At 33.4% G+C, this 20,585-nt stretch overlaps 1 protein-coding gene across 1 annotated transcript in view; it reads left to right on the top strand.

Annotated features, from left to right (window-relative positions):
* The first annotated feature begins 5,263 nt into the window (after positions 1-5,263).
* Positions 5,264-20,585, top strand: part of LOC126967880 (B-cell lymphoma/leukemia 11B) — a 53,780-nt gene continuing 38,458 nt past the window's right edge. Inside the window, exon 1 of the mRNA XM_050812575.1 lies at positions 5,264-5,825. Coding sequence (XP_050668532.1) covers positions 5,789-5,825 — 37 coding nt within the window. The 5' untranslated portion in view covers positions 5,264-5,788. The remainder of the gene's footprint in view (positions 5,826-20,585) is intronic.

The raw sequence follows: 20,585 nt of genomic DNA on the forward strand, positions 1-20,585 counted from the left end.
TTTATCGATATTAAGTGTTATAATTAATTTCAATGGAAGATTATTTTTACAAATTAAACAAAAAGGTAACCCATTTATTATAAAATTAAAGAAATTTATTGCATAATCATATAATATATTGTATGTATAATATTAGATTATACTATAAACGCTATCGATAATTTGAATAATAGGTAAAATTAATTGACGTTAAACTTTAAAGCAATTTAATGTATATGGTGAGAGTTTTTTATGTCATCTTTTTACGTTACATGACAGCTACGTCTTATTACGTCACTTTGTTTTAGTGTGCATACGCTGCTGAAAATATAGGTTAACAGTTAACTGCTATTTTTTTCGACGTGTTCACAGCTGCACACTACTGTTTGATAGCAGAAAAGAGCGCCACTCTGATATCGACCTATGTATATATATATATATATATATATATATAGGTATGTCAGCAATATCTCTCTACAATCTGCTTAAGGGCCATGATGACTTCGCTTGTCGTGTATACTGGTGTATTTGCTAGAGTAACACGATTCTACTAACTAGGCAGGGAGACCAATCCAAACTGTGAGGTTGAATACTGATGTACATAGTAAGGGGCCCATGAGCCTACACTCAAGGTACGACTTTCGCGACCCAGGACCCGTATGGAAAACATCATGGAGGGCAAAAAAGTCTGTCTCTTACCACGCTTTAAATTTTAGTGTCACTCAAATTTCGAAGTCCTTTCGATTTTTCTTTTAAAGAGACAAGATGAGGAAGTCTTTAGCAAGGCTTATGGTTAGTGATACGGCCAGCCAATTACAATGGATTGCCGCTTAGGATTATAGAAAAACAAAATACTGAGCGACACCCCGATTGTACTTTTAATCTTCAGACATAAAAAGTGTTTGCACTCTACGTCATTGTCGACAAAAGTGCAAAGAAGTTTTCCACTAGTCTATCAGAAGTATGCAAATATCCATCCACGGTGTTCCCAGGATTATTTAACCTTCGAAAAGCATGTGAATCATTCCGAAATATCATTTATTTATATTTCATCTGATGTTGCTAAGTGATCACCGCTCTTGCTGAGGTGATCCGCAAAACCCATTTCAATCCTTGTTATTTAAGATTAACATAAGGAACATTAGGAAGAAAAATTAGATTATACTTAAAAAAAATTCAACCGCTAATCGATTTGATTCACAGAGTTTTGTAACAAAAGATTTTGTGTCGGTAATAACAACGACTTAATTATTTGATACTGTGTTTGAACTCCATTTTACGTGTAATTATAGGTATTTTACGAGTCCCAATATTTATATCCACTCACGTACCGTAGTCCCTTAAAGTTATGACCGTTCTATATTTAGAATGCCGCGACCCACCCTAACATTGACTATTTCTGTCTTAACCGAAGTGACACAGTTAATGAAAAAAAACGGTCAAGAATGAGCGCATATACATAGGCTGCACTAAAAGTATCGGGAATGGAATATTTCCACTGTTCCTGTCATATTGAAATCTTTTTAATTGAAAACTCCTTGGTTTTAAAAATCGAATACCATTTATTTATTTAAAAAAAGATTCTCGCTCTTGTCAAACTTGTTTAGTCGTTAAGAAAATGGAATTGACTCGAGAAAATTCTAGAGCGATGATTTGTTATGACTTTCGAACTGGTTTAACACAAAAACAGCGTGTTAACCGGATGATTTCTGCATTTGGTGATGAAGCCCCATCCATAACCACAATTTATCGCTGGTTTGCTGAATTTCAACGTGGACGTCGGTCCATGTTGTCTACCAACACTGCGTCTTCCGGTACGTGGTCGCAATTAGAGGACTTTTCTGCCCCACAGGCCATCTGTCTGTCAAACTATGTGCCCTGCCCTCTGCATTATGTATACGAGACTGTAAATCTTTGAATCTATATAATTATTTTTAAAAGGCTTATACTGCTGTGCGCAAATGACAACCTGGAATGAAAGATTTATACGTCTAGATAGAGTATCTTGCTATTGGTAAAAACAGGCCAGGCTTTATACTTTAGTGTGCGCGACCGGCTACGTTTTACACACGAGATTTGTATGACACTTTGTTGTAGTGTGTTAATTGCTCAAATTAGAGGTTAACAATTTACTTAATTTTTTTCGACGTTTTCACAACTGTCATAATCTATCTAGTCGCATAAATGATCTAAATAGATTATTTTAATATTTATATTTTTATCTGATCAGAATGGAAGCCTATTATTATTATACTGCTGTCATTAAAATGTACTTAGGTAACTCTGAGATTTGAGGTTTTAAATTACTAACAAGCGATTGCCACATCATAACTAACATATAAAAATATCTGTCTAAATCTTGAACCTGTATTTCATATAAATGAGACGACAAAGTGAACTTGATACTTTCCCAAAGCAACGTCTCAACTTGAGCAATTTCTCTATATCCTGTCCCACATCTGTCGAACAGGGACACAAAAAAGTATCCGTTGAAATGTATAATTATAGACTGTTACTTACCAAATATTGAAACTATTTGAAACTTTGTCAAGCAATTTAATTAAAATCGTATTCCTTAACTATAATATTCTTTATTCAATAGTCTAGTCTTTAAGACCTCTTTTCAATTGCAATTTCAGAACTCTACCAAGAAGATAACTAATTAACAGAGAATACTAAAATAGCAATAAATTTATCATATTATTTAACTGTTATACTGGAAAATAAAATAAGAAATTTTCAATAACATGTTTTATAAACCATGCATTATTTAATCTCGACTCAGAAAAGTATAATAATATTCATTGGAAGACATATATGTATAGGCTTCTAAGTAGATAAGATCTACTTATTCCACAACAGTTTTCCGTAATAACGCCACATGTTAATAACGTTCTGATCGTTTCATTAAAATCGTCTCTTTTGAATCATCAAAGCTCCATATTCATCAATTGTCTGTGACAGCTATAAAATGAAAAGAAAAATATCATTTTTGAGATATGAAGAAATTCGATATGATCTAACAAAAATGTCAAAAACTATATAATAACACTGTACGGAAAACCCATAAAAAACTACTCTTAAATAATAACTTTTAATTGTAACATTAAAAATAACGTACTCAATACGTGTGACAGCTACAAAATGAAAAGAAAAATATCATTTTTGAGATATGAAGAAATTCGATATGATCTAACAAAAATGTCAAAAATCATATAATTACACTGTACGGAAAACCCATAAAAACTACTCTTAAATAATAACTTTTAATTGTAACATTAAAAATAACGTACTTAATACATGAATATGTCCACGTAAATTGAAACAAGACTTTTGATTATATTCATAACAATTTTACTAGCTTCGTTTTTAAAAGACGCTCGAACATTTCCACCCAACCAAGTACACAACCCTTTGTCGACCTTCGCGCAGCCTAGCGGTGAGTAGCGGATAAGCCCACATACGGCTTCCATCTATCCCTTTCAATTTTCTCCCACACACCTACACGTGAAGGAGATGAACATATATCGGTCACACATCACGTTGGAAAAGCGGGAAAACTAACAACCCTGTACTTGTAGAGACGTCTCTATTTTCTCCTTGCGATTGGACTGTTTAGAAAGAGACGCTGGTATTTGATTTCTAAAGTGGACATTCGTTGACCAAAACACCCTTTTATTTGGTCATAAAAATTATAAGAGTTGCAATCGACCACCTCTTGTGAATCGTCCAATTAAAAAGACAAAATTATAACTTGCAAACATCTTCTTAAATTAATAGATTTTAATCAAACTTAACTCTACTTATTACCATTAATAAGTTCGAATTTAATGTAAACATCTACAAAATATGTTTCTACATACTTTAGTAGATTACTAGTAATAATCTTAAGCGATTCTATTTGGCTCAAAAAATTAACAACAAGCCTGGGACTGCTAATTAAATATCTATAAAAATCTTAACTAAATATAAAAATAGTACATTTTTGGAGTTACCTACTATTTCAAATTTCGACCATTAACTCAATTTAGTTTCTATTGCAAGCGCACACAAGACCTAGTTGCTACAGTAAAAAAGTTAAAATTCAATTTTTAAATAAAGAATAGAAGTTGAAGATTTCAATAATCGAACACGCAAACTTCGTGAAGTCGGTTGAGAAACAATTATGAAAAAGTTATTCGCCGTTCGCGCGGCAGTTAAGTCTCGACTGACACTCATAAAACTTATTAAAGTCAAGGACCGAGCAAGATAAGTTCCGTGGCGTCTTAAGTAAAATAACGTTGGGAAAAAATGCAGAAAGTTGGAAAGAGTGAGAGTGAATGATGACGAGCTTCTAAACGACTTGTTTACGTGTTGCGCTTCGTAATGTTAACTTATTTATCAACTGCCAATATTTGAGTAGAATTCGATGGGTGTGAAGCTACGTTCATATGTTACAATACATTAAAATAAAATGGACAAGGAATCATACGTTGATTACTTTCGAGATTATTTTAATCAAATAATTTAACGCTAAGCTAAGTTAGGGAGAAATTTATTAAAACATCTTACAAATCAATGCATCGTATAAAAGTTTAATCGTTTCGACTCTACGTTTCGTAGCAACGTAGCGCGCTACGATGACATACCAAAAAAAAAGTTAGTTTTTAAAAGACACTACTTATACTGTGCCAGTCTTTTAAATTCACTTGACTCTAATCTTAACAACACGTCTTCATGTATTTCAGAATTGTTGAAAAAATTACAAATCAGCAGAGTATGATAACAATATTGAAATTTTAATTAAGTATAGAAAAAAAAATTAATAGCCTCAATCAAAATAAAAAGAACATATTTTTATTAAAAATAAGTTACGAAACTAAAGATTTAGTAAAGATTTATACAATTTAGCAGTGTAAATCAAAGATTAACTAATAAAATATTCTAAATGTTTTATTATTATGAATGCTAACAGGTGAAGTAGGTAGGCTGACCGCACGAGTAAAGTCCATTCAATTAAAAATTCCATTTCATAATCGAGTCATGAAATATGCAAGCAAATATTATCCCTTTTCTTTTGTCGCTGCATCTTGCCCCTCCCGTACGCACACCGACGCACGGCACTCATGAATTCAGCTCATCTCATTCACACCCACGCACTCACAAGTGTATGGCGAGCGGTCTCTCTCTGTTCTCCGACCGAGTGGCGACCGCGAGTAACCCCTGGCTACTACGGACTCGCACGCGCCACAGTCGGCCGCTAGAGCGAGATAGCGATACGTGGACACGAGTACTGGAGTTAAGGGACACAGGACAGACGAACTCGGACATCGGGCGAGAGCGGGCGACCGTGCACCTGTCCGCCCGGCTTCGCACGCGACTATATCGCGATACGAAATTCACAAACTCCAATCGTACAGTACAAATATTTATTTTCACATAAAAACTTTATAGACTATTAAATCATTGTGTTTTAATTTTTAGTGAGATTCGCGAAGTGTACAAAAATAATGTAAAATAATCAGCTGTAGATGATTAGATACGATAAAAAGACGTTCATCTGAGTGTTTGATAAGATCGTGTCCAGTTTAATGTATTAACACTGTCACCATGGAAAGGAAAAAGAAAATTTCCAAGTATCAAAATGATTAGAAATAAATTTTTGGTATACTTTCGGACTTAGAAGAGTTAAAGTGAGTTTATCTAAAAGGACTTGACCGACGGCGCGTTTGTTGTGCTCTGAATTATCGTTTGATAACAGAGTCTTAAGATATTTTTTTCTGGAGATCAAGAAGTTATTGAAAATCTAAAAATAGGTGACCAAATCAAGATGAGAATCAAAATGCCTGCTACTCGTATCGCGCAAGGTTTGTACTCTTAATTGAACTTTAAAAAAAAAACTTACCTTATCACTTCCATATTACGAGAAAATATTAACTTTTCGTTTCCTTATATTAAAAAAAAATGAATCGTCCTATTTCACTTCACCCATAACAGTTTTTGACAAAATTATAATGTACAACATTAAAATTTTAGTGAAATCATTCCAATTGTAATTTCGATTTTAATATTCTTTTCTTGAAGTATGTTGTTAAGGTATTTTGATAAAAAAACAGAACAGAGCAAAAGTAGCGCTCAAATTACCCGCTCTATTCATGACGAAGAAATCCTGAAAGCGGTTACAGTAAATATTTACTCCCTGGTCATCAGCAGCTGACCAAAGGGGTTTACCTTAAGGGTTCCAGTGAATAGCACCGTAATAAAAGAATATTTACGGAAAAATATTGAAAGATATTTTATCACTGAATCATGCTGTTCATGTGATATAAATTTCCATAATGAGGTTATAATAATAATATAAACCACATTTTATAAAATAATTTTAATAAAATTTGTTATTAAAAATGTAACTCGTACATACTTTAAATACCAGATGTTTATAAGAAGGCAGCTTGGTCACATTTTTATTGTAGTTTTAATGTTATCTTTAAGCAAGGCTTTTCTTTGCGTAAAAGCCTAGCTAACAGATATCTGTTATGCTACAGACTGCATCCTGATAATATTATCAGGATGTAAGTCGATAAAAGTTTATTTAGATGTAATCAGTTCAAATTGTTTTGCAAAAATATTATGAAAACTGTACTTTATGAAACCAATAATATTTTATCGAGAAAATATGTCATTGAGTTTCTTTTTAAGTAACAACAGAGGATTTTTTTTTTGAGTTTTTTAAATAAATTATATTAGCTAAATACAACGTCAATGTTTGTTTGTTTCCTGTAAAACATTACAGGAATATGTTACAGTCATTGTCCCTATCAATTCTTTATCTTACTTTTAATAAAATATATTCCGTGATTATATGTATATGCGTCAAGCACTATCATTAAAAGTTATAACGTCAACGCATTTTATTTTAATATATAATAATATCACGACTACTGACTAATGAAAATTTAATATAAATTTTATTATTGATTCTAATATGCTAATAATACATCTAAATATATAATTCATAATGATATCTAAATTTCAGCCCATTTGAATTATTACCATTGTAACAATATTTTTTTCGGTTCGCTTATGTAAAAGACTGTTGATATTATTTGTAAGTGGACGATTTTCTAATTCGAATCATTCAAATTTCAATTCAATTAGGATATATTATCACCTATTGAAACACAAAAACTACCACCCATTTCAAAAGGTACGCCTCAGATCTGAGAAGAACGGGCGCAACAAACACAGCGGGCTTCTTTTTTTTATAAAAATATGGTTACAATCTAAATTTTATTATTTAATAGTTTCATGTAGTTTAATAGGGCGGTCGCTCCATTTCCAATCTGTGGTATCATTAAGAAAGTCATTTATGTTATAGAAACCTTATAATTTTGTAATACATTTGTTTTGAACATTTTCTACGATCTTGCTGTAAAACCATAAAGACTTATAAACTCGACTTAGCCGAGTAGTAGGCATTATAAGTTTATGTTTGTTCCTAACTAACATTATGGTTATGACAGTTTCTACATCGCGACAGCGGGATGAATATCCTTAGATCTCAATATTTCCAGTAGGTACAGTAGATATTCAGAAAAGGTTTATTTAAAAACAGAGTGTACCTAAAAGATCCTGTGATCCCTTTGATGTCACAAGGTAGCTAGCTTGTTGAACATAATGTTTTACCCATTACCTCAACCTCAATCAAATTAAATTAACTTTCATAGGGTTCTTTACACATATGGATGGCAATAGGCTTAATATTACATGGCTTTAACAGGCCTTCCGTCCGCCTATACTGGAAATTTGTTATTTTATATTATTTATATGAAAATTATATACTTTGATTCACTATATAAAAATACGGAAATAATATCATTAGTTGCTATTGTTTAATTCCGTTCCCACTAGCCAACAGCTATTTGCAATTAGGCATACATAATTAAAATTCCTATGATCTTACAACAGACTACAATTCTTAACCTCCACATCTTGAGTCTTAAATTTAGTTGAGATTAAATTTACTATTTGCAATGGTTTTAAGATTGAAACAAATGTAAGAGGCATAGATTTTGGATTTTGGATGTCGGCTAGATTATGGGTAGGTACCACAACGGCACCTTGCCTGACGTGAAGCAGTAATGGATGTTCAGCTGATGGTAATTGATACGCCCTGCCCATTACAATGCAGTGCCGCTCAGGGTTCTTTAATAGCCCAAAAATTCTGAGCAGCACTACAATTGCGCTCGTCACCTTAAGACAGAAGATGTTAAGTCTCATTTGCCCAGTAATTTCAATAACTACGTCGCCCTTCACACTGAAACACAGTAGTTTTACACATTACTGCTTCACGGCAGAAATATCTAGCATAATCTAGCCTATCCTGTGGAAAGAAGCCTCCCACTGGTAAAAGAGTACATTAGGTATGAACTTGCCTTAGTCATGGTCCAGATATGCTCTCTTCGTCTAATTTCTTCAACCATTTTATGCAGCCTCTATCTGTGGGTCTTATTACCTGGCGCTGGAATACCTGCCTCAGTCGATCTATCTCAACACTTCCATCCAATATAAAAAAAACGACTTCATACACATCCAATCGGTGTTAGTACCGACTAATTTCAGAGGTCCTTTATCCGAGAAAGAGTTAAGTTCGCGGGCACGCTCTGTCTTGCACTGTTTGAAGTGTATAATACGAAATAGTGGACAATGTCTCACGAAAGTTTTAGTCAGTTTACTTCCATCCCAATTCGATCTAAATTACTTATTGCGACGCTTATTCGCCCATCCTTCTCCACTATTGTGCTACTAGTGGTTCTCAAAGAGATTTTACCCCAGATGGACCCCATCAACTCCAGAAGAATCGGAGAATTCCTACCCCAGCGTTCAGGCCACCCGTCGTTTTCTCTAGAAGGCACTGTTCGCAATAATTTATATTGGTCACATTTATTATCTAAACATCTATATGTTTCTTTTCGCTTATACTGCAAAAACTACTGAACCGATCGGAATAATACTTATACTATAAGATGCAGCGTGTTTCGGAGAAGGTCTTAATATGTTGTTGATTACTTATCTGGAACTAAAATACTTAATATGTTTGAAGTACAAATAATTCAGTCAAGTCAATGGCAAAACAACGTTTGCTTGGTTAGTATAAACTAAGACATTTTATAATCAACGACGACCTGTATAGCCGAGTGGTTAGCGATCCTACCTACTAAGCTAGAGGTCCCGGGTTCGAATCCCGGTAGGTGCAAGCATTTATATGATGAATGTGGATGTTTGTTTCCGAGTCATGGATGTTAAAATGTATTTATGTATATTTATATGAATTTATGTATGTTTAAGTAAGTATATTGTATTAAATATACCATTGTCTTGTAACCCATAACACAGGCTATATATGCTTAACTTGGGGCAAGATAATTTGTGTAAAAATTGTGTCAATATTATAAAAAAAAATATATTTAAAAAGCACCCCACGTCATAATCACATCTATGCAAAATGTGAAACCTCTTCGGAAAATAAAAAACTGCTAATGGTTTTTGTGATATAACATAGTATAGTATGTAAAAAGAACTAATTACACTTCAGTTGCCCGCAGGTGTGTTATAGTATATTTTATTGTAATTAATGTACAAACATCAGGCTCACTTTGTGGTAACTGCTCTTGTACACAAAAGTAATAATAATTAATTAATCATGTGTTACATAAAAATACTAGAAGTTATAAGTTATTGTTTAAGGTAAGTATGAATAGCGTAGATTTCGTGGTAACTTGCGCGTACGCATAAACTCACGAACGTTATCGCACACATGGGCAATTAGTCCAAGTTGACCGGAGGCGACAAGGCGGTCTGATTGGTCGACGGCTCCGTGACGTCACCGACGTCTGTGGCCTTCGCGCCCCATTGGTCGACATGCATCATTTCGTCGATGACACGTTCGTTCTTATTTTGAACGTAAGAGGTTTTGTGGTTCATACATTGTTGTAATTTCCCCCTTCATATGCTTGATTAACTGCAAAGACTTATGAGAACAAAGGAATAATAATACAATGATTCCTACAATAAATCTGAGTTGGCATTCGTATGTTTTTAAAAATTACTGCCGGTAGATATGCATAGGGATAGGATACCAGTGGGAGGCTCCTTTGCACAGGATGCCGGCTAGATTAAGGGTACCACAACCGCGCCTATTTCTGCCGTGAAGCACTAATGTGTAAGTATTACTATGTTTCGGTCTGAAGGGCGCTGTAGCTAGTGAAATTACTGGGCGAACGAGACTTAACATCTTATGCCTCAAGGTGACGAGCGCAGTGCCATTCAGAATTTTTGGGGTTTTTTCAAGAATCCTGAGCGGCACTGCATTGTAATGGGCAGGGCGTGTCAAATACCATCAGCTGAACGTCCTGCTCGTCTTGTCCCTTATTTTTATAAAGAAAGCGTTCACTTGATAATAGGTGGTCAACCACATCACTGATTCTTTGTCAACGGAATATTTTTTTAATTTATGCGTTGAAGATATTTACTAAATATTTAATCGATAATATATCTAATAAAATATATAAAACTATAGGAGATTTGTGAAAGTTTTTAAACAGAATTTTATAGATCTTTAGCAGTGAGAGAAACTACTTATAGATATATTGAATTACACACTAAGGTACGACATTTAGTGTAGACTGAGTGACATCTGTCCCGCACTCTTTTCGCACTTAATAGCAATAAGCACACAGCTCAAGGTTCCAATTCTTCATTGTGTGTCTTCTACCGCATCTATCACGGGGAGTGTTCCGAAGAGTTGTTTAACCTGATTCCTGCCACCGAATTCCACCTTCGCACGACACGCCACAAGTTAGGATATCATCCCCACCCTCTGGATGTGTGGCGGTCCTCCAAAGTGCGGTTTTTTCCTTTCCACAGGAGCTTTCTTCCTCGTACTACGAAGCTGTCGAATGAGCTTCCTTGTGCGGTGTTTCCGGGACGATACGACATGGGTACTTTCAAAAAAAGCGCGTACACGTTCCTTAATGGCCGGCAACGCTCGTGTGATTCCTCTGGTGTTGCGGCGAACAGAGGTGAGAACACCAGGTGACCCATACGCTCGTTTGTCCTCCTATTCCATAAAAAAATCATCATAACGTAATAACGATATTAAAAAAATATAGGAGATTGAACCCACGATAGCTTCTAAAAGTCACACAATGGACTCTCGGAGCAAGTAAGGTAAAAACAAAGCAATCTAATCCCACGGAAAGTTAAAAACATCTCTAAAAAGTATCCGTTCTATTAGATTTAAAAACCCTCTTCAAAGGTGTGAATTAGGGGATCATTAAATTACTTTATCAGGTGCCAACCTAGTCGGCCACTGAGGGTACACGTTGATTGAAGTTGCTAACTTTTAAAAATCTAAGTTAACTTTAGCACGACCGAGATAAAATATTAACACGACAAATTTGTTTTTGTTTGACAAGGGTTTCACTCATTGCTTAAGCATGTTTAAACTTTTTTTCTTTTTTTTTAAATGTTGCGTCCATATAATTTTTTTTATTTAGCTTCACAGTTTCCATATTATTGGTTCTTTTTAGATTATCATTACATTTCTTTTTGCTAGTGACAATGTCAGCTAGTATATCTTTAATTGTTTAGGAAGTAGGGCAGCATAAAATCGCTCATTCTGGCACAATATATTTAGGTATTTTATTAGAATTTACGTAGGTTTTTTGGTCATTTATAAAATTCTATATTTGAAGAAAATGATTTTAGAGTGTAAGATGTATTCATAATGACAACATTGGAGTTTGTTATGTTTCTAAAGTGACAACCTTCACTTCTAGGATTAATACCAACACAAATAAAATCTGAAAACAAAATTGTATGAACGATGCGGGACTCGAACCTTTGACGTCTGGCGTTAGAGCATTGGCACCGAACGCCAGAGGTTCGAGTCCCGCATCGGTCATAAGAAATTTTGTTTTCAAATTTTAGTTGAACCTTGTAGTTATCTGCGTACTAAGGTGCAGGTTTGGTAGCCGCGCGATACCTACATTTATAGATTTTCGATGTAGCACCATACATATTTTTTATATGGAAGAGAGGGTTAGATGAGTACCTATACATTATTGCGCTTATCAACATGAGATATAAGATCTTTATTCTCAATAGGCCAGTAACTTTCACTGGTGAGACTTCATAAAGATGGAATCCTGTCCAAAAAGAGTTTGCACTGTTTAACTTATATATTTTTTCCCCAATAACATTTATAATATAAAAAATAAAAACAATAAGCTTCTGTTCTTTCAATAAAATATTCCTTAACCAAGTAGTGATACTGTGTGTAGCAAACGGAACATAATGTATTAAAAATAACTTACCTAACCTTATTGGTGCTAACGTAAACATTTAACCTGTAATTTGCCATGTCTTGTGTAAGTTACAATAAAGTTTATTCAAACAGAAATCATCACAACATGGTATTCCTTACAGATACCAGAAACAGTTCACAAAATCATGTCTCAAAATGTATAATAGTAATAATAATATTGACACACTTTTTACACAAATAATAAATTTTTCAAAATTGATTTCTTTAGAATTCTTTTTGATACTATTTAGATACTACTACCGCTTCGGAAACAAATGGCGCTCTGAGAGAGAAGAAGCGGCGCAAGAAACTCTTGCCCGCCAAAAAATCTTGCCCCAAATTAGGCATATAGCCTGTGTTATGGGTTGCAAGACAATGATATATTTAATACAATATACCTACTTAAACATATATAAATACATATCATCCATGATTCGGAAACAAAAATACATATTCATCATATAAATGATTGCACCTACCGGGATTCGAACCCGTATGATGTATATTAGAGTATTGTTTAATTTTGTTTTACGTATCACATAATGGAACGCTTGTCAATTTAAAACGTAGCTAAAGTCGACGGTTAGCGATTCAATATGTCTTCATTAAAGGAATATCGGAACATCGTATTCAGAAGCGGAACTTTCAATCTTGATCCTTGTCCAAGAATAATAACTCTGAGATGGCACCGATTTCTTGTTGCTATAGATTATATGTTTTTAATTTGTTTCATATTTGGATTTTGATCCTTGAATACTAATATTTATTATTATTTAGTAATCGATATTTGTACAGTAAGGGATTGAACCGAGTTTAAAATAATTAATTTAAAAACCATCATGTAAGTTTTATTTCTATTTATTTTTAATACTAACGTAGTACTGTAGATAAAATTGCAATATAGCAAATAAATCGTATGGGTTTTAATAAGTTTACTTATTTATAAAATTGTAATATCATTATCTTTTTAGTAGCGATCAACTTCATTCCATAACTTTTGTTGTATTTCTTATAATATGAGTTGTATATAGAAATAAAAGGAAAACGTAAAACGAAACCAGATATGTGTATAGACAAATTAAATGTGTTACCGAAATTTATGGACGGTGCGGGACTCGAATCCGCGCCTCTCAGGTTCCGTTCGAGCGCTCTTACCAACTGAGCCAACCGTCTGAGTGACGAATGGACCGTAAATCGTTTAATCTTGGTATGTCTTATTCAACTCTCAGTAATTCTCAGTGTTCTCATTTCAAAAAAATATTCGTTAAATATCTAATATTACTGTCTGTAGCAAAGAAAACATAACATAATAAAACAGTTTGAACAAACTAGCGTCAATGAATTAATGCAAACGAAAAAAAAAAACTGTCTACAAAGCAAGTCGGACACAATTAGTCGCCGTACCTCTGACTGATTACTCGTAAAATAGAACCTTATTATGGTACAAACAAGTTTTTAAAACTACGCTATTTTAATGAGGGTGATCTCTCATTACTTTTTCTTTAATAAGCTTAGCGCTTTAACAATAAAACAGAAGTCTTATTATATTATTACACTATTAGCTGAGACATAAAATGATACGCATATAGATGTGATGCAATCTATATTCATTCTAAGACTGACAAGTGCAGAGTTTTAACATTGGGGCATCGACGTCCGATATATTCGCAATGCAAACATTTCAGTTAGCCAACTGACGTAAGCGGGTACAAGTTACTGAATGCTCATTGGCCAATTACAGCGTAACGTAATTGGTAAAAATCAGATCAATTTTAAAACAATCGCCTCTGGGATCGCAGACATAGTATTTGATAATGATATGCTAATATTTTCTCACATATTGACTCAAAACATATTATATTTGCTTTGTTATGAGCAGATTATGCTCCTCCTCATCAGGTTGATTATCAAATATTTGTTTATATAATCTACGCTCGTTGATATAGGGACAAGCCGCCATGTTAATGACGTCATAGTGACGTAAGATCTAAATTAATTAAGTCAATTATTTTACTGATGTAGCCCAGACGTTATTATTACAAAATTTCATCCCTATTGCAATTCACCTAATGATTTTCATTCGGTATATATATTTCGAAGTGTTTTACATTCATTTCCGCCAAATTTATAATAAATAAATAAATAACTGAGTACTTACGATTACATGACAAATATAAACTTCAACAAGGCCAGATTAAAATACGAAATACAAAAATTTTTTAGTCATAAAGTAGAAACATGGACAATATGTATAATGTATACTATTTTAAAAGTAATATTCAAATTTTAATAACATTAGTGAAGGATTTCTAATTGTTTATCAATACAATTGCACACAGTATTAGACGCGAAAATCACTTATCATTCACCTGTGCCATGTTTTTTAATCCACATAAAACAGTCACCATCATTCAAAGCAGGACATTAATATTTAAAGTATGGGAATACTCTTAATTTAGTATTTAGAATACGATTGCACTGGCGGCCACCCGTTTGAACAGTCGTCTGTTTTTTAGACGGCCGCTTTCAATCCTCTATTTTTTCTTGATTCTTAAGATAAACTTGTATGAATTTACATATGTTATATCAAGGAGGTCTCGAATTAAATTGGATTTATTAGACCTTCAAATATCCTATACTGAAGACAATTATTTCAACATCTTTTCACTGTGTCTTGTAGAAAGGATTATATTTTTAACAATACAAATACAACTGCATGGATACAGAAGCTAATCTATTGTGAAAGGTGTTTACAAGTACAGATTAGTTATACAAAGGGTTTGTACATATCTATTACTAGTAATCTATTTATTATTATGAGCGTAAGCCCTCAATACGATTTCATTCCAAAGACTTTTTTCTATCACGAATTCAACCCTACCAAATCACTACAATTAAAAAAAAACTAATCGAATAGCGATAGTACATTTCGAACATTTTGTCCGTTATATTTGAATTTAAAAAATTCATACCGGCCGTTTTATAATAAAAATTCAAACAAAAGCATCCTTTAAGGCTCTATTCATAAGTTCAACCCGGTTTCATTAAAATCCCTTTGACCAAAGTCCGATCATTAGGCCTAGTTTTAAGCACAATAGAATAAAAAACGATTATAACAAGAATTAATTTATTGTAACGTTTAGAGTGGGTGGACACTTTTGGAAGAGTCCATCTTTATCAAGCTTTGATACTAATTTGTAAATGTCGAGGTTTCAATGAATGGGCTTATTTCAACTTGATTTGAGCCCATCTCCGGTTAGTTTAAACGTGTAATTTATTAAAGCAATGGTTTATTTAGTATAAGAACCAAACAGCTATGATTTTCCTTACTTAAATATGATAACTTAGGAGACACAAGTCCTATAGTTTCTAATTAGTCATCTGTAGCACTTATAATCAATCTTACATAAGCTTTAAATAAAGTTAACTTAAAATATTTTCATAAAAAGATAAGGGACGAGCAGGGCGTTCAGCTGATGGTAATTGATACGCCCCGCCCAATGTAGTGCTGCTCAGGATGATTGAAATACCCAAAAGTTCTGAGCGGCAGTACTACAACTGCGCTCGTCACTTTGAGACATAAGATGTCAAGTCTCATTTGCCCAGTAATTACACTAGATACATGTATTGTATTTACGATTTAACTAACAAAAACATGGGAAATTATTGAGATATTTTTTTATAACCAGCACCATGTGAATAGTAGATTTTCTTGTTATTACTTTGGCTTAGATTTCCCTGAGAGTATAAAAAGGGTTTAATAAAAGCGTCATAAAGGTGCAGATAACAAATAGATAATCATCACAGGTTTGACAATAACCCGAAAGAGCCACATGGACCAATATTTTCCCATGGTCAAACATCTATAAACACCTGAACAAAACCAAAGCCAGCCTTCATCAAACAATGTGTTTGGTCAAAGAGATTTTTTTGCAAACACACTTAGGCTGCGCCTATATTGTGAAACATAATATGACAAAGCAAAGGAGCTCTATTGCCTGTGGGCAAAATATCTATTGTTGTTCATAATATCATCCTTTCGTCAATTTATAATGAAAGGGATTAAAATATTTCGTTAATACTTTTCATTTCACTATTTTAGCCTATCAATTCATGTCCAAATATCTTGCTTAACCTTTAAAATAAATCAACTAAAAGATAATTTTTAGCGCCTTTTTATTACGTAAGTGGTAATTTTCAAGCATGAATGTTTTTTGATTTGAAGGAAGAAGTTGAATGAAATTGTGAAAAGTGCCTTATGAGACTTATAAGATGTTTTTAAGTGATGTGATGTTTGAAGTGATTTTAGCTGATGATAATTGATACACCCTGCCCATTACAATGGAGTGCCGCTAATATATAAATTAAATATTAATAATTCTGAGTGTTGCACAATAATGTTTACGCATTATTGCTTCACGGCAGAAATAGGTGCAGTTGCGGTACCCATAATCTAGTCGGAATCCTGTGCAAAGGAGCCTCCCATTGTTTTTGTTTAAATTCTTTCAATCTCGTCTTAAAAATGCATAAAAAAATGTATATCGAAGGCAAAATACCCGGAGTATTGAAGCAATATAAGCATTTTAAACGCAATATGATTGATTTTTACTCTAGCAGAATATAAACCTCGCATTGTTATAGTACTTATTTGATTGACATAAAGATTGTGGTGTATCAAATTCTACCTGAACTTAAATCGGCCATTCTCCATACGGTTGAGTTCCCGTGACCATTGTCCAAAGCTTTTGATACGAGGTTTTTTTTTTAATCATCCGCTGTGGCTACACATCAAGTTGAACGAGCTTTCATAGAGCAAGAAGGTTGTAGTGTATTGAATTACAACCTGTTTTTAGGGTGTTTGCAGCGGTAGTTTACTTTTTTTTGCATAAACAGCCTAATTTTCGTGTATCATTTGCTAAAGTTAAAATGACAGAGTGAAATTATTAGACTATTTTGGTTTTGGTTGGTACCAAAAAGTCGAAAGCAGTAGATGTTTAAATGAGGCTATCTACTGCAAAAATGTTCTGTGCCTAAGATCGATTAGCAAAGCGTTATAATTAATTTCGTATATTTAAAAAAAAAATTATATTTTTTATCCAAATGATGTGATTTTTATTAAGCGTAAATTCAGCTAAGTTTTCACTTTAAATCGACATGTGTTTCGCCTCTACACGAGACGTCCTCACGAGATGTTGACTCACCAAATTCTGGCACGAGACTCGTAGGATTTACACTCGATAAATATTACAACATTTGTACTATTATGGATTACTGGAAAATAACGCTTAATTTAATAAATAGACCACTGGCCAATAATATAGAAACAGTGTAATATTTATATATATGATGTATATGCTTCTACAATATGATCCCAGAAAATGTACAAATCAAATGTGTTACGAAATTTAAAAGAATTGTTAAAAAACGTTTGTGTGGGAAAGGTTATTATAGCATAAACGATTTTCTTAATGACACCACGGACTGGGAATAAAGCGAACACCCTCAGGCTCTTTAATTATAAATGTTTATTGTACGATATCACATTGTAATCCATATTTTATATTAAAAAAAAAGCCCGCTGAGTTTTGTTGCGCCCATTCTTCTCAGGTCTGAGGCAGTCTCTTTTAAATGGGTGGTAGTTTTTGACGTTCAATATGTGATTTTAATTCCTATTTTGAATAAAAATATTTAAATTTGAATTTGAATATCTGAAACAGTTCATTTTAACATCCATTAAAACATTAACAAGGTAACTGCTTCGTTAATAATTACAAAACTTTAAATTACACCGCTAGAGGTTTGATTGATTTCATGTTTTGATTAAGTGGGTGTTAAAAATATAAGTCATAGAGTACGATAGTTCATGTTATGATTTATGCTGTGTTGTATCGTCTGTCTGTTCATTGTTCCAGTGATCGTGGGCGTTCGCGTGATTTATATAGCCTTAGCTCTGGCTAAGTACGATATTTAGACGTATTCACAAGATTCAATGGATAATTTAAATGCAAGACAACCATGTATGATCTAAAGTAAACTAATTTATATTTTATGTTTTATTCATACATTTATACATCGAAGAATCTAAGACTAAATGACACTCTATGCTTGAGTTTTAATATTAAATGCATGTTAAATGAAATTCGACCACATAAAAACCATATTTTGTTAAACCTACTATAACCTACTTTTAATTTTTTTTTTTTGAAAAATAGATTATATTTTTTATACACAACTAATAAAAAACTACAAAATATGATGTATATAGTATTAACTATTTTTAATTGTTCAATGACCATTCTATCTAGTACATCGTCTTTTTTTATAATAATATGGGACGAGACGAGCAGGACATTCAGCTGATAGTAATTGATACGCCCTATCCATAACAATGCAGTGCCCCTCAGATTCTTGCGCTCGTCACCTTGAGACATAAGATATTGTCTCATTTGCCCAGTAATTATACTAGCTACGGCGCCCTTCAGACCGAAACATAGTAATGCTTACACATTACTGCTTCACGGCAGAAATAGGCTTCCTTGTGGTACCCATAATCTAGCCGGCATTCTGTGCAAAGGAGCCTCCCACTGGTCGTCTCAATTCTCTCTTTCCACTAAGTAGGTAATCAGTAAGTCAGATGTTAACAACTATGAGAGTTTCTCACCGCGACCACCGCGTGACCGGCGAGCGTTCTTGTTATGACCCGACTACAGATTATGCACATGTATGACTACTTAATTGAGGTCATGTGAAATGTGTAAACAAAGCGCACTTTTTTCGCAATCTCCCGTAAACAGACTGCGGTGAAATGCGTTATGCGAACGCCGCAGTTCTTTTTTGTGCTTGAATGAGTTTCTTAGTATAGCTTCCTGACTGCCTTATTTTAGCACACACAAACACATACTTCCATACACACACACACGCGCGAATTTATTTTGTACTATTATAGGGGAAGATACTGGACCTCATGACACAGGGAATCCTAGTGTGAGGCCAGAATACGTGTAAAATCAAAGTTACATACTCTGTACCAATGTATACTTTGTAACAGATATTTTGTAACAACTATGTAACTAATATGGTACCCCAATAAATTATTCTTCATTATTCTTATTCTTATTTCTATTAATATATAGGTAGACTTTAATATGATTATTGTTATATTTTATAATGCGAAAAATAAATAAATCCAATATAAAACCTTATTGGTGTACATCTATATAAAAAGGCGTCGGTGGCGCAGTTGGTAGAACAGTTGACTCTCACCACGTTTTCGTTGAAAGCTCCCAGACGGCTTATTATTTTCCGACAAATAATCTCAAACAAATATCGTTAATTTATACAAAAGCGTAGAAAAAAAATTAACAAATTGTATGCTTAAGCCTTCCTCGAGAATCACATTATCCATAGGTGAAAAGAGGTGCAGTAGTTTTGAGTGTATCGCGAACAGACAGACAGACACAGCGGAGGACTTTGTTTTTTTAATATGTAGTGACATAAATCTATTGAACCTATTTTTTGAGAAATATTATTATTATGAATCCATCAATTTACCTCCTTGGACAAAGCTTTATTAAACAAAATATTATTCATTTTAGTTTAATTTGTATAACCATACTAACTATATTTAGTGAACTATTTGGTTGAGTATAATGCATTTTAATTATAAAACTATATAACTTCCGCATTCGGACTTAACAATCCATCGTTCAATTCCCGTAGCGCATTGAAATAAACTTAAATGCACTCATATCAGCAAACCGCAAGGTAACCAAATAACTGTATATATGAATAGTACAATAAATTTGATGGTGGACTCGGCAGTGAATCTCCGATCGACAGATAACTTGGAATGACCTGAACGTGCATTGTTCCCGCGGTGGCTGGTCTAGAAATTACTGATTTCAAGAAGCTAAGGTGTATCCCACATTAAGTCAGTTCCAACTCGTTTTATACAAATTCTAATCGCTTGCCTCGACTACCTTCAGAATGAATAATTACATAAATAATTGTTACACTTCTATACGAATTACATATAGCCATAGATAAATTATTATTCATATAGATAGTGATAGACTGTGACAGCTGTGAACACGTCGAAAATAATATATTCATAACTATATAATATAGATCTGATGTTTTAAATGTTTGAGAGAAACAATTTTAAGCCTAACTGTATTTTTGTGCGACTATGAGAACAAAAGAATATATACACAACGGTACCTTATTTATATATAAATAATTGTTTCATTTCATGAAAGAA

This window comes from Leptidea sinapis, chromosome 14, assembly GCF_905404315.1.
Source record: "Leptidea sinapis chromosome 14, ilLepSina1.1, whole genome shotgun sequence".
Lineage (NCBI taxonomy): Eukaryota > Metazoa > Arthropoda > Insecta > Lepidoptera > Pieridae > Leptidea > Leptidea sinapis.